Here is a 16,593-nt window from a genome sequence, read left to right on the forward strand (position 1 = left end):
TCCCTCGGTCAAGAAACAGAGATGAGCACCTAGAGTTGGATACGACTCACAGGAAAACTTTTAGTTTTATTTAGAACGCAACCCAGATGCTGATACTTTATTCAGGTAGAAATGGAGATAGAGATAATCTCTGTATTCATTCAGTCTATTAAGATTCTAAATAAAGTACACAATCCTCTATCTTCAGCATAGCAGTAGCACTTAGACATATACTGCTTCATAGTGCTTTTACAGCCCACTCTAAGCGGTTTGCAGTGTTAGCATATTGCCCCCAACAATCTGGGTCCTCATTTTACCCACCTCAGAAGGAGGGAAGACTGAGTCAACCTTGAGCCGGTGAGATTTGAACTGCTGAACTGCAGCTAGCAGTCAGCTGTAGTAGCCCGCAGTACTGCACTCTAATCACTGCGCAACCTTGGCTCTTAGCTTCAGAGCATTATGCTTCACCTCAATAAAGGGATCATTCTTAAACTGTTTCATTTCTCCGTATTTATTGTTTGGAGGCTAATACTTTCACCAACCTTTGCTCACATATAATTCTGAGAGTAGTTGACCAACATTCTTGGAGGTATCAGCAGGAAAATATTGATTTGGAATATATTAACAAAAATCCAGTGCAAACATAAATAAGTATCCAAGCAGATATGAAGATATAGTTTGTTTTCTGTAGTACTGCATCAGATAAATAAATGAAATATTTGATCTTAATGTCTTTCTTCTTTACTTTCCAGGGATGAACTTTCTCTACAAAAATCAATACTTTACATCTAAGTCAAAGATACTATGTAAGCAATCAGTAGGGACGCTATTAAAATGATTTATTTATGGTAGATGCCATTCATAAGTCTCACTGTCATCACTTATATAGACATTTCCCTGCTTGTAATTATTGGGATCTTGAGGAGAAGATGCTACCAGGCTCTTTCTGATTTTTTTCAGTCCCAAGGGGCTGTGCAAGGAGATATTTATCAAAGGATGGCTGGTCTACAAAAGAGTAACTTAATCAGGAGGGGAAATGCAGGTCAGATTACCATTTTGGCACTTTTTCAATCATACACTGGTATTTAACTGCCATCTTGCCCCCCAGAACAAGACACTTCTGTATGCATGGCAACAGACAGAAGACTCCCATTTGATTTTAGAAAGGATCTGAACTCATGCATATAGAGCTTACGAGAGACAGAGAGAGAGAGAGAGACAGAGAGAGAATTAAAAAGTGCATCTTAATACAAAGAAGCATGTTTTTTTTTAAAAAAAGGGATCCCTTTATTGTCAGTTTTATTTATCATGATTAAATTCTTTGATTTGCTTGAAAGGCACCCAAGAATAATAATTGTAATTTCAAACTTAAAAGATACAAATTGTACAGAATAAATAATACAAATGATTCTAAACTAAACTTTATAGTAAAATAAATTTGTCCTGCTTCTTGTCTCCTTAATTCTAAATATTATTTTCGTGCTACGTTACAATTGATCTCTACAGATTTGCTCCTTGCACTTTATTGTTCTCTCTCTCACACACTAACACACACACAAACACACATACACACACACACCTAAATTGTGAGCAGATCTGTGTTTAAAAAATGCAGAGACAGACTTGTGAAATAGTCAGAATTGGATTGAACGATTTTCTTCTTCTTAGAAGCAAAATTAGGATTGTAGATTAGGCCATATTAAATGTGAGCTGTGTTTACACATGAGATCAAGTATGACAAAAAACATCATTGTATTTAAACTTGACCACAATTCTATACACACCAAGCTGTGGAGTTCTCCGGTGGAGTAACCTTTACATGGTTAGCCACCGACATCTATGTATGCAACATTAACATACCCATACAAATGTTGCAAAAGCACATATCTAAGCATGTATCCATAAGATTACAATAATTAATCTCAATGCAACTTCCCAGGTTTGTGACTTTTACTCACCTACCATGTTCAAACCAGACCTTTTTTTGGGGGGGCAGAGAGGGCTGAGAAATGCTCTTCTGCCATATCGTTATGGCAAAGACAGTGTGTTCACAGCCAGAAACAAGTTCTGATGGCTTATTTCTTGTCTGACGTGCCGACTGAAATTCACTGGCCACAGCAAAGTGACGTTATCAAAAAATTACCAGGGGAGCCAATCATATAAATACAGTAAAAAATAAAATAAAAATTGGGTGCATCAGTATACGAATATATTTACATTAAATTCTCAGTAGCGTTTCAAACTGTGTCAATCCAATGTCGCACAGGAGTCTATATAGCAGCATTATACTGAAGATTGTCCCAAAATGTGATTAAAAATGCCATCGAGGGAAAGTAACAAAATTTCCATTATATCTTTTAAATTCCTGATAATATACCACTTTCCCATTCCAACCTCATTTTTTTTTGGATCAACAACATTCCAAATTAAAGGTATCTAAATACTGCAGTCCTTGGAAGCTCACAAATGATTTTTTTCTTTTGAAACAAAAACACATAGTTCCCTTTATAATGATGATGTACTACTGCAATGTAGAATTTGTTCATATATACGGACTCATCCATAACTAATGTTCCCTAATTTCTAGCAGCTGGCTAAGTAGAACCTTGTAGGTTTTTAATTAAATATTGCCTACATGGGAAAAATGAGAAGGAAACTGAAGAAACAAATGTTTTAAACGTCTGTTTAGCGAAATCAACATTTTTTTTTAAAAAAAGAAGAAACATTAGGGACTGCAATACACACCTAGAGGAATATGGCCAAGCAAACTGAATTTCTTCTCAGAATCCAGTTATACAAAGTTCACATTTTAAAATGGGAGTAAGATATACACAGCCTGAAAACTTTCCCATGGCTTCACACAGTTATCCCTGAGAGTTTCTTTTCACTCAGATTACTGCTGTGCTTAAAGTTCTGATTGGTGACACATTATCATAAGGCACTTTTATTTACAAAGTTCTCAAATGTAAGACAAACCTAAGAGTTTCTGATTCAAAGCCTTCAAAGATGGTGTTTCGTTTCATGTGTGCTGTTCCAAAACCTCCAAGTAGTCAGGTTCAGCATGCAGGTTGGCCTTGAGCTCAAAATATTCATTTTTAGTCTGTTCTAGTAAAACTTTTCTGGGCCGCGAGAGCATAAGTGTCTCCATCAGTTTTAGTTCTTCATGAGCTCTTGGATAATGTACTTCCATCTCAGGATGTAGCTGAGCGATGCTTTTTCGAAGATATTCCGTTATCCCCAATTGTTGGAGTTCTCGCTCTTTCTCAAGAATATTCCTATAGAGTGAGCTTGTGTCCTGGAAGGACAAAAAATCAGCAGGTTGGTCTGTAGCTTTGTACTTGACATTTGGACCACCAGTGAGAGGAGAGGAATGTTCCCTTTCTAAGAGACTTCGCCGAAGGTGTTTGGAATCATTCCCGTCCTTATCATTCCTATCATCTTGAGGACCTGCAAATTTGGAGTTGAAAGATGGGCTTTGATAAACTTGAACCATGGGGCTGATCATATGTTGTTCATACAAAGTTGAGGCTGGACGTTCGGTAGTATGGTGTGTTGTTTTATGACCATACATGCTGTATTGAAGCTGGACTGGATTGTTGTCCCTCACTTGTTCTTCTGTTTGTTTCTTTTTGTGCCGCCTCCGTCGATGTAGAACAAGAACAACAATGCCAGCCGCACAAAAAATCATTGTTATAAACACAATCAAGAGCCCCAGAATTAAAACAGAGAGAGGGATAACATCGGTGAGTGATTTCAGAATAGTGTCCGCCGAACTGGTGGTAGTTGGTGAAGTTGTGATGATTAAGAAGCTAGGATGAGTTGGGAGGGCTGGGCTGTTCATCAAAGTGGGACAAAGCATATCATTGTTCAGAGATTTCAGTTCCTTTTTAGCCAGATGTCTTGGAGAGGTACAGAGAATTTCTCCCATCATTGTATTCCTATTTAGTTTTTGTATCCATTGTTGTAGCCCGACCAAATCACAAGTGCAATCCCAGGGGTTGTCTTCTAATTCAATTTGTACTAGTAGATCTAGATCATCTAGGACATTTTTTATGGGCAAATGGGAAAACTGGTTGGTTTTCAAATTCAACCTGGCTAGTGGAACTCCAGAAAAGATATGAGATGGTAAAGTTTGGAGGAGGTTGTTATTTAGGTACAGGACCTTAAGTTTTGGCATTGGACTGAAAGTACCAGGTAAAATCTCCTTGATGGCATTATATTCAAGGTACAAATACTCAAGGCGCTGCAGGCCTAAAAACAAATTACGGCTTAATTTAGTGAGATGGTTGCCGTTGAGATATAATTTTTGCAATTCAGTGAGATTTATAAAGGATCCTGCTTCTAACATCTCAATACGATTGTTTCCCAAATGGAGCATCTCTAAACTGTCATAACCCACAAGATCTGATTTCAGTAATGTCTGGATTATATTTCCGGCAAGAATCAACTTTTTAGGATTGGGGGGAGGAGAACCTAAATCTGACAAGCTTTCAATGTTTTGTTCCTGACATTGCATCAAAATCCCTGAAAGGATATTGCTGGTGCACTGACATGGTATAGGGCAATATACTCCGGGAAGAAGGGTAGCTGGTTTCGTAACATGAGGTGTTAAACTGGATTCCTTGGTGGGAGTTTTAAAAATAGGTATCACCTTTGTTGAGAAATGACTATCACTTATTGATGTTGTAATCACCAAAGGCAATGACCCTGATGGAGAATCAAGGTCATTTGGGGGTGGAGTTGGACAGAGGGACTCTGTTTTTAATCTGCTTAAAATGCTACCTTTCAAAATGGGAGGGTTGTAGCATACAACGTCCCCTATTATGGACTGAGGAGGCATGTTTTCTAACCAGCTCTTTAACTCCAGTAGGTCACAATTACAGATCCATTTGTTATCTTCTATCTGAAGGTCTAGGATTCGGCCAATGTGTTCTAAAAAACCAACATAAGGTAATGATTGTAGTTGGTTCCCTCGAAGATCCAGGTGAGTTAATGGAACAAAGCGAAATACATTGGGAGGAAGAAATTCGATGGCATTGTCATTTAAAATAAGCACCTTAAGCCTGTTGAGCTTGCTGAAGGCACTTGATTCAATTATTGTGATGAAATTGTTGTCTGCTTGAAGGAATTCCAGGTTTTCCAGTCCATGGAAGGTGTCTTCCTTAAGTATTTCTAAATAATTGTGGTTGATATGGAGTTGTTTAAGGAGACTTAGCCCATTAAATGCCCCTGGTTCGATGTCCACAATGTAGTTAAATCCAAGATGCAATGTGATCGCATTGATAAAGCTGGCAAAATCATTGACCTGTAACATAGTCAAACTATTGTTTAAAAGACTAAGTTGGAAAGGCCGGGATGGTGGAACATGGACTTGAGATATCTCCTTGATGCCTTTTTTTTCACAGCTTATAATTAAGATGCTGTCTTTTTCTTCACAAAAACACAAGTCTTCGCAAGAGCCAACAGTTGACGATGATGCTAGTTCAGAATATAGCACATCACAAGCAACCCCCATTAAGATTAATGTGATTATCCAGAGCTTCATGGTAATCCAACAGCGTCTGAAAAGTACAATAAATTAAAGACATTTTAGTTTTTCCTTCAACTTTGGTGGAAAAACAAACTTAGCATAATTTAGTATATATAAATCAGCTACTGGAAAAAAAAATAGCCCTTCTAATCCACAAAAATATTACAATCACTGTCTAGTCTAGCGGCAAGTGGCCAATGTTAAGGTTCTGGGGGTTATCATAAAAGAGAACCTGACCTGGGGTGCTCACATTGCAATACTGGTCAAAAGGGCCCAGCAGAGATTATACTACCGGAGACTTCTCAGGAAACAACAGCTGAATTAAAAACTGCTGGTGACCTTCTACCGCTGCAGCATCGAGAGTATTTTAACTTACTGCACCTGTGTATGGTTTGCCAGTTGCACAGTGGCAGATAGGACAGCACTCCAGAGGTTAATGTCATTGCCCAGAGGATTATTAGTTGCCCTCTTCCCTCTTTGGAAGAGCTTTATAGCTCTCTCTGCCTTAAGAAAGTTCAAAACATTCTTAAAAATCCATCTCATTTACTGTATAGTGCAATATTAATACAGTATCAGGGGTTTTCAATTCAATACAATGAAAAGGATTCTATACAAATGCCATATTTTTCGGACTATAAGACGCACCCTTTTCCCTCAAAAAAGAGGCTGAAAATCTGGGTGCATCTTATACGCTGAATACAGCATTTTTTTGCCTCATGAAACCCTGCCCCCTTCACCAAAATGGCAGTGCAGGGCATGGATAGCCTCTAGGAAGCTTTTAGAGAGCTCCTGGGGGCTGGGGATGATGCCCTGCTGAGCCTCACCAGGTATCAACCTCACCGCACGTCACTGCCTAAAGGCTATCTGTGTCTTTTTTTGGGAAAGAAATGGGCCCGTTTTTGTGAAAAACTAACTAGCCTAAAAACTAACTAGCCTAAAAACTGAGAACTAGTTGGTCATGCATTGCTTCCAATTTCCAAGATAATTTAGTTTAGCCTTAAAATACATAAAGTTTATGGTAGAACTATGGCTTACTCCACATTGGGGAAGTCACTTTCTTCTTCTGAAGTGGGGTAATTGCTCTTCACGCAATCATTCTTAGAGGATTGGAGGTAAAACACTTTTCAGCACAAAAGGTTAGACACCCTTCCCCCCCAATTAATGTCCCCAGTCCAACTTTCTCCAAAATAACATCCCAGAGGTTGCATTGAACCTAATATTTAATATCTAAGATGGCATAGGCCTGATGCGTGTCAAAGTAACATATTTGCTTTGTGTCTTTGAAAATAAAATATAATTTATAGGAAAGAAATGGCCAGCCAATTCGCACATTCACATTTATGCATGCACATCATTGTAAGACAAAAGGAAAAAAAACCAAATTCCACTGTATAATCATGATGGTGTGATGATTTCTTTTGGGAATGCGATCATAGGGCTGCATTTCAGGGTTGTTGTTTTTTGTTTGTTTGTTTTAATCTTCTGAAAGCAGAGGAGACAAAAAAAATGGCAAGAGATCAGATGCATATTTTATCCATGTTCCATCACTGGTATGGCCTACCCTTCTTTATTTTTCCAGTGCAGCAATGGGTGGCATAATCTTCTTCCCACTCCCAGCTCACTATAAAGTTTTCTTTTGTCTCTGCTTTGAAGGGCCTGCTTCCTATCCTGGACTATGTTAAATTCTTCCAAGTGATTAGTTTACTATGCTTCATTCCAGATTAATGTTCCCTCCAGCTCTAATTAGACCCAGCAAGTGACATATCCACTTCCAGGATGGTTGATCACTACCATGTATGGCATTAGTTGGGGCTACTAGGATGCTACGTTCTTAGCTGGTTATGTTGATGAAGAGACTCATCTGGTCAGTTTTTCCCAGTTGATATAAATAATAGTTTATAAGAGTCATAGAATCCAGTCAGATTTCCTGGCCACCATGTTTTCCTTCCCTCTTCTGCTTGTACCATAATTCCTTGAAAATAAGACAAGGTCGTATTTTCTTTTGACCCCCCCAAAATAAACACTTAGCTTTATTTTCCGTGAGGTCTTATTATTTTTGAGGTGCAGGAGGTGGCAAGCGTGGTCACTTCATGGCTGCTGCTGCATTGCAATATTTTGGGGGGAGGGCTTATTTTAGTGCATGTACTCAAAAAGCACACTTCAACTTATTATCTGGGGAGGTCTTATTTTCAGGGAAACAGAGTACACATATGTTCCCTCTGGGTTTGCCCTGTCAATCTCTACCTGCTTGTATGACTTGTACTAACCTTAGTGTCAGTATACAGACATAAGAATGAAACTACAAAGTTCACATTTTATGAAGTTAACTATCACTTTCTTGCTTCCATGATGTTTTACAGACCATAGTAGAACATCTGAGTGAGGGACCACATTCCTTTTATTTTAATCACTACAACATCAAGGTAGGTGGAGACAATAAAGCATCATGGTGGGGAGCCAGAATCTGCATTAGTGTCAAGTGAGAGAATGTGAGAAGGGGCTTTGAAGGCATCCAGACGTGTAAACATCTGGGAAAAGAAAAGAAACTATCTCTAAAAGGAATAGGTAGGAGATGGTAAATGTGATTGGACCGGGGTGCAGCCAGTGATGTTTGCCTTCCCTACAACATTCAAGGAAGTGAATAACCAATCAAAGGCAGTAATGGTTAAAGTACACCTCACTGTAAAATCATTACCATCAGGACTAGGGAAAGATACAAGAACAGCTGGAGCAGCATGGAAGGCAAACAGCTTAGATTGCCATACAAAATTACCCAATGACTTCAGCAACAATCTGAAATGCTTGGTTTTCGTAGAGAATGAAGAATGGCTTGGATTTTACTGAATTAATTAATTATCCCATCTTCATTGTTTTTATAAATAACTCAAGATGGAGAACATACTTAATAGTCCTTCCTTCTCTTATTTTTTCCTTGACAGCAACTCTGTGAGGTGAATTGGGCTGAAAGTCAGTGACTAGCACAAAGTTACCCAGTTGGCTTTCATGTCGAAGAAGGGACTAGAACAGTCCCCTGGTTTCTAGGTCAGCTTCTTAACCAATTATACCAAACTGGTTGTGATGTGATTTGGAGGTGCTTCAGGGATTCACAAAAAAACAAAGTTAGAGAACCTAATGGGACAGTTGGATTGTAGATTGCTCATCTGTGATTTAAATAAATTTAAATTTGAAGTTACACCTGCTCAGAGTGTAGAATAACTATAGGGAAGGAAGAACTCAAAGATTAATGGCATGTTTCATCTAAACAGATCATTGAGCAAAGCATTGCATTTGGGCTCTGTAGTTATCTAGCTGCACTTCTAAATGCTTTTTTTTGAAAATTTATCCTTGAGAATGTGAGTATGTTCTAAGCCACTAAATCAATCTAAGAAAGACTTCACCTGCCCTTTGTGGAATAAAGGAAAGCTATTCTCACCATTAAGAAAAAATAATGGGCTGCTACTTATAAAATGTTGTGTGTATTAATATTCAGGATTAGGGTATTGGCATAAACAAGAAGAAGGATAAAAACACTTTCCCAAAGAATATGGTACATAATCAAAGATGTAGTAGAAAAATTGAGTCAAAAAAGAAACAACAACCAAATAAAAACTGGAGAGAAAAATACTTATAAAGGAGACTGTTTGTAGCTCAGGGTTATTTCTGCGCCAACTCGGAAAGCTCAAATTGCCCAAAGAGCTGCTGATTCAGTTCTACAGGGGAATTATTGAGTCTGTCATCTGCACCTCTATAACTGTCTAGTTTGGCTCTGCAACCAAACAAGAGAGACACAGACTTCAGAGGATAATTTAGAACTTCAGGAAAAAATTGCTACCAACCTGCCTTCCATTGAGGACCTATTTACTGCACAAGGGCCGTGAAAATATCTACAGATCCCTCATATCCTGGACATAAATTGTTTCAACTTGTACCCTCAAAACGATGCCATAAGGCTCTGCACACCAGAACAACTAGACACAAGGACAGTTTTTTCCCCCCTGAATGCCATCACTCTGCTAAACAACTAATTCCCACAACACTGTCAAACTAAGACTGTATTACTATTATTCTTCTCATAATTCCTATTACCTATCTCCTCCCACTTATACCTTGTTGCTTGTATTTTTGCAATTTATATTGTTCTGTTTGTTTCCTAGTATGATTTGATTGCTTATTAGTAACCTATAACTATCACTAAGTGTTGTATCTTATAATTCTTGATGAATACAGGTGAAACTCGAAAAATTAGAATATCGTGCAAAAGTTCATTTATTTCAGGAATGCAACTTAAAAGGTGAAACTAATATATGAGATAAGATTCATTACAATGCAGAAGAGCTGAAGGCCGCTATTGAAGCATCCTGGTCTTCCATAACCCCTTATCAGTGCCACAGGCTGATAGCTTCCATGCCACACCGCATTGAGGCAGTAATTGCTGCAAAAGGGGCCCAAACCAAGTACTGAGTACATATGCATGCTTATACTTTTCAGAGGTCCGATATTGTTCTATGTACAATCCTTGTTTTATTGATTGCATGTAATATTCTAATTTTCTGAGATGGTGGATTTGGGGTTTCCATGAGCTGTATGCCATAATCATCACAATTATGACAAATCACAGCTTGAACTATCTTGCTTTGCATGTAATGAGTCTTATCTCATATATTAGTTTCACCTTTTAAGTTGCATTACTGAAATAAATGAACTTTTGCATGATATTCTAATTTTTTGAGTTTCACCTGTATATTTTTCTTTTTTTTCCCTTTTATCTACACTGAGGCCATGTGTACCAAAGACAAATTCCTTGTGTGTACAATTACACTTGGCCGATAAAGAATTCTATTCTATTCTATTCTAAATGTGGGATCCATGGTGCTCTCTGAGCTTGGTTGTTTTCTTGCAGATGTTTCATTACCCAAACTGTGTTATCTAGTAATGAAATGTCTGCAAGAAAACAACCAAATTCAGAGAGCACCAAGGACCACTCAGAAAAATACTTCTAAATAAAATGTTGATTTTGTCCTCCTCAAAGGAATGTTTGATTCTTTACTAGCATAGCCTCATATTTCTATCAGCAGTAAGATTGGCACTGGAAGCAAATCTATTGTATTGTTTTTCTGGTAAAAATTGTGTTGTCTATCAAATGTTGAGTAGTAATATGGTCTATCTAGATTTCCTGCTACAGATGATTGAAGAAAACATAGACAGGAGTTAGTTAATGTAGTTTAAAGAATTAGTTATCTGCACATGGTTTCATTTAGTCATTGTGCTTCATTCTGCAACTATAGTAACTGTTTATTTTATAGCAAGAAATGCTAATTAGAGTTCCTTGGTAGTGTTAACTTGATTCTCTAAAACCAGGACACTCTAAAGCCAAAAAGCTGCAAACATCAATATATCCCATAGCACTATTTTATAGGTCTACTGTGTTTCCCCAAAATAAGCACTTCATGGGTCTTTTGACCCCCCGAAATAAGCTCTTGGCCTTATTTTCGGGACAGTCTTATTATTTTTAAGGTGCAGGAGGCAGTGAGCATAGTGACCTCATGGCTGCTGCTGTGTTGCAATATTTTCAGGGAGGGCTTATTTTTTGGAAGGGCTTATTTCAGCGCATGCGCTCAAAAGCCCGATTGGGCTTATTATCCGGGGAGGTCTTATTTTCAGGGAAATAAGTGATAGACCTCAAATTCAGTGGAATATATTCCTTGGTAAGCCTAAACTGAATTACATTTTTTCCATCCAAGGTAAATCATTTGCAGAGTTCAGGACTGAGAATAAATTATTATGAAGTTGCTATCAAAAGACTTGAGAAAACTCACTGTTTATAGAAGCATAAGAAAGCCTCTGTGCGAAACCTAAGGGCTACCTATATGTGGGTACTTATAAGTGTACATATATATGGGGATAATAGCTCAAGAAGGACTGGTCAGTATTGATTGTTAAATATACTGAGAACCAAACCGAGGAAGGGAAAGATGAGCTTGCCAAAATCACAGTGAAAGGGCTCTTAATGAGAAAGGTATGATCAAAGCCGCCTCACCTTCAAATACCACTGAACAAAGGTTTCAAATTGTAGCTGAATGATAGGGAAAGAAAGCAGAGGGAATAGATATACTAAAATTAAAGAGAAACGTCTGGATAAAGCACTTGCTGTGTGATTAAAAATAAACAACCATCAGGTCACTGAGAAACTACTTTTTAAAAATGATCTGGGATAGCAAGGAGAATTATCCATGGAAAACAATGGAGAAACCAATGATTATAATGTAGATTCCACCCCAGCATATCAAGTCTGTGGTGGAATCTCCAGCTAGATGGGAGGGAGGGGTTGAGAGGCGTCAACTGTAGAGTTTTTGCACTGCAGAAAGCAGCACTGGTCTGACCTCCCTTAAGAATTCTTGAACCCTTATCTGATCATTCCCAAGGGAATGCAGTCAATCGGTTGGGGGTTATTGTAACAGACCACTAGCCCTAAAGCTTCTGTTTGAGACTATTTGCAAGTGGTTCTGGTTGCTTTCACCTGACACAGTCCATCATATTCTCTCTGAACATCAACAATTAGCTTGTCTACCTTTGGATTCTTATTTAATGGGAAACATATTTTAAACAGCTCAACAGAAGTAAAGTCAATAAGAAATGAATTTGATTTTCTTTATCATTCATATTGGAAGGAAATGGTTAGGGCAGCCCTGCAGGGTAGTTCAAAATGCATGCAACACATCAGTTTCTCAATTGGTTATGTTCAATTCTAGATGTCTATGAAGTCATCCAGGTCATGGCTGTCCCAAGGATGCTTTTTCAAGAGGCAACTGGGCCTTCTTCGCTCTTCCTTGAAGATGTTTCTCTTGTCACCCAAGAGGCTTCTTCAGAACTGCAGAAGCTTCTTAGTTATGAAGCGAAAAGTGTTCAAGGAAAAGCAGAGAAAGTCCAGTTGCTTCTTGAAAAAGCACCTTTGGGACATTAAATTCAAGACTTCTAAAGATACTTTCTAGACATAAGAATCAGTTTGGTGAAATAGTTAAGGCATGAGTTCTAGTCCCTCCTTAGGCACAAAGACAACTGGGTGAACCTTGTGCCATCCCTCTTTCTCAGCCCTACTAATCAAGAAATGGCAAATCAATCTTCCCAAGAAAACTGCAGAGTTTTTTCCAGGTAGTCACCAGGAGTCAACACTTAACCAGAGGCACAAATAAATAAATACATTTTCTAGACATATTTCATCTCTTTCTCAGGTTGGAGGCTAGATTGATTTTTTAAAAAAAATACTTCTACTTTTTTCTATTTTGATGCTGGCCTTCAAGAATGAATTACAAAATGGAGATATGGTCGGGGGAGGGCTGTTTGTTTGTTTTATCCCAAATACAAAGACACAGTGAAGAAAGAAAGAGAGAGAAACAGGTGCAAAAAAAATGATAGTTGTTCAACAGCAGCCCGCAGTTAATTTTGCAATTCACAATTAAGTTTGCAATTTTGCAAACTGCAAAACGGAGGCTTTGAATTCCCAGTCAAAATTCCATCACACACTTCAGGTTGCATCAATCTATTTAACTGGTCCCCATCATAAGACAATGATTTATGCATACTGTTGCCTTACAGGATGCCCTTCTAAAACTTTGAAAGTAGCATTAAAAATGAAGAATGAAGAAATAATTCTAGGTCTATTATGACCAAAAGCTAGAGGAAGTAATAAAGAATGGGAAAAAAATAGACCGAAAAGAGACATGCAAAGGGACACGTGTGGGATTGTCAACAGTGTCATTAGCTTCAATCTACTGTGTACATGGGATAAAACTGCTGCAGTACTTTGGCTAACATTATTTATAAAACCCTGGTTTCAGACATGAAAATTAGTGAAGGATACATCTTATTAAATTTACATTTAAATTGCCTCCAGAAGTTGTAAATGCTCCAACACTGGAAGTGTTTAAGAAGAGAATGGATAACCATTTGTCTAAAATGGTTTATAGAGTTTCTTTCCTAAGCAGGGGGTTGGACTAGAAGACCTCCAAGGTCCCTTCCAACTCTGTCTATTCTATTCTATTCTATTCTATGTGGAGAATAATTTATGGTTGCAAACATTAACTTTCTTTTTATCCAATGCATTTGTTGAGCATCTCCCATTGTTTTATAGCAGCAATTTATGAAGAGACAACTTTTCAAAGGAAAAAATTGCTAAGCAGAAAAACAAAAGATTACTTCAGACACATCAGGCAAGTTTATTTTGGTTTTTTTGAGGCAAAGGGGAGGGCAATTATTTACTACAAAGCAAGCAAATCAAAGCTACTCTACTACAAGAGTAAACAGTGTGTGTGCTTAAGACACTCTTTCTTGGAATAATTCCCAATTAATTCAGTGGAAGTTACTACCAGGTTTTGACCATCTTCTGTTTGGAAAGTGGTTGTTGAAGTTGAGGAATCAACTAAGAACGATTGTTTTAATTAAATATAGTCGATCTCGCTTAAGAAAATGATTTGACATGGAAAGGAATGTTATGTGAAAATGTAATGGTTCGTCTTTCACTTCACCACAAGCATGTGCCTGATCTTATAAGTCCCACAAGTTTAGAAAATGCCTCCTCTATGTAAACATCACACAGTGTTGCTGTGCATTAATTGAGTTTATTCAATCAAGATGATTTGCGGCAAACGTTTCACACAACTGCAATGAAGGTTAGGGAAAGTCACACAGCTAAACAGTGGTGGAAAAAGAGCTATTAGTTTTGAGATTTTGGGGGGGTTTCTAGGGGCATTTGGTTTGTTAGCCATGACAGGAAACACAACACGCTAGATTGGATGCATCCTGTTTCCACTAAGATGCCCTTATGGTTATATATTGGCTGCAGTCTTCACATATTTACTTAGAGTACATTCTATGAAACCTGGTAGGTCTTCCGAATAAGCATGTATATTATTAGACTGCTCATCTGAATTCACTTTGAAAGTTTTTTTTTTAATTGATGTGGTGTTTCTTTTGTTTCTTGCAGAAAATTTTCTTTGTGCGAGTATATGGACATTTAGCAAAACCAATTAAATTGGTTCTATAGCTATCAATGGCCCTCTCTGGAACATTTTAAACATCTGTAGTCCTTTGGTGCACTCTGAGCTCAGTTGTTTGCTTGCAGACATTACCCACCTAACACAACATCAACAGTGTTAATGATAATGTTACCTAGTTGGGTGATGGAACATCTGTAGGCAAACAACCAAGCTCAGAGAGAACCAAAGACTCCACTGTTCCACATATATTCCTTTCTATGGGAATATTTTGAGATGCATATTAATGGTTAAGTAGTACTAGTCTCATGGAGATTGACAGAGCTTATCCCTAAAATATCTAGATATTATAATTTCAATGTTTCTAAATATATTTCTTAGTTTACTAATCTTTTGTTGGTCTATTTTTGTTCACACAAAAATTCACCCACACCCACACACACACACACATATGGTACCTTTTGATACAAAGGAATTTATATCTTGGTTTAATCTTGGTTTCATTTAAATAGTCCTGGTTGAGTCCCTTCCACCAACACCACCATATCAGACTGATGAGCAAGACACCGCATGCAGATATTTTCAAAGTATTTTGCTTCCTACCACTCCTAGAAACAGAAAGTATTCAGTTGCATACCCAAGACTTGTACCTGACAATCTAATTTCAACAGTACTGCTTCTTGGATACTCTTATCTGCAACAAAATCTTGGGGTTTATTTCTTCATGTATTATTTATCTACTCTTTTCATGGGGAAAGAGGACATTCTACACATGTGATTATAACCTTGGGCAGAATTAAGATTGCATTGAAGATTGCTTTCTGTATGTGTGTATGTATGTGTGTATGTATGTGTGTATGTGTGTGTATGTATGTATGTATTTATGTATGCATGTATGCATGCATGCATGTTTGGGGGGATAAAAGTTTTCAATTCTTGTTTTCCTCAAATGGACAGCATTCCCATGTTAACTATTGCCATACTTTCTTGAGCATACTGCAATCTGTCAGTCTTTAATTCACATAGTTGATCTCTCTGCAGAAAAAGACTGAGCGCTTATGAAAAGGATAGCTCAGGGTTTTGGTTTTTTAAAAAACCAACGATTAAAAAAAAAATCTTTCTACTCTTTGATACACCCCGGTCTTCCAGAGCCACTGGTAATACAACTGTACATTAAAAATGCCTTCTCTCTCTCTCTCTCTCTCTCTCTCTCTCTCTCTCTCTCTCTCTCTCTCTCTCTCTCTCTCTCTCTCTCTCTCTCTCTCTCTCTCTCTCCCTCCCTCTCTCCCACCCTCCCTCTCTTGCAATTGTTTCTTGTTAATACTTTCCCCTCACCGACCATAGATCTCCGTAAGTCTCACAGTAGCTAACCTCATATTATAAATGTACCGAGCAGAAGGCATGCCAAGTAACATCAATTAAATTAATTAACATTGCAGGTTACAGAAATGTGACTCATAACTGGCTGATTTGTATTTTAATTGAAGCTATCCGTCCCCGTCCCCCCCAAAATTGCCAGAAATAAGCGGTTTCCATTTCCAGCCTGAAAGGAGAGGAAACGCGTCCGTGGGAAATCTAATCGTCAGGAGGAGTTTCCCTGACTTGGGTCGATTTTTTTTTGCCCAAAATGTTGCGCCTCACAGCAACGTTCCTCATCATATCAAAGCTCACAAACCCATCCGGTTCCACACGACGGCAAGAAAAAATCCCAAACCTCCACGAGATAACCAAAGGAGTCCCAAATCCAGATTCTCCTCTGGATTTTCCTTACCGGGAGGGCATTATGGACAACCTAAGGAAGATCCCCGCAGCCCAAAGTTTTCGCCCAACAAACGACGGTTGGGGAAATCTACCCTCGTAGGTCGCCCGCGTTGTTCTGCTCAGCTCTACCATTAACCGTAGCCAAGCGTGGCATTGCTTTTCAAACTCTCCCTTTCCACGCGCGTAATTCCTCCCCGCACCCCTCAATGCTTTTCTTCGAGGTTAGGCTTCCTTTCTACTTGAAATGCTCCGGCACTTCATCCACGCCAGACCCCCTAACCCAAAACGAGAGACTCCCAAGACATCCCCCCCGCAAATCACTTTGTTCTTGCT

General features: G+C 38.3%; 1 protein-coding gene across 3 annotated transcripts in view; it reads right to left on the bottom strand.

Annotated features, from left to right (window-relative positions):
- Positions 1 to 1,243: 1,243 nt before the first annotated feature.
- Positions 1,244 to 16,593, bottom strand: part of SLITRK6 (SLIT and NTRK like family member 6) — a 56,651-nt gene continuing 41,301 nt past the window's right edge. For 2 of the 3 annotated variants that reach the window (XM_087726192.1, XM_014055301.2), the window contains one exon: positions 1,244 to 5,540. In XM_087726192.1, the coding sequence (XP_087582318.1) occupies positions 2,999 to 5,540 (2,542 nt within the window). In that variant the 3' untranslated portion in view covers positions 1,244 to 2,998. Of the gene's footprint in view, positions 5,541 to 6,544; positions 6,878 to 16,593 lie in introns of those variants that run through there. The other variant, XM_014055302.2, reaches the window with a different exon arrangement.

The sequence above is a fragment of the Thamnophis sirtalis genome, unplaced genomic scaffold, assembly GCF_051295495.1.
Source record: "Thamnophis sirtalis isolate CommonGarterSnake01/CBP01778 unplaced genomic scaffold, rThaSir2_p1.2 scaffold_12, whole genome shotgun sequence".
In the NCBI taxonomy this organism is placed as follows: Eukaryota; Metazoa; Chordata; class Lepidosauria; order Squamata; family Natricidae; genus Thamnophis; species Thamnophis sirtalis.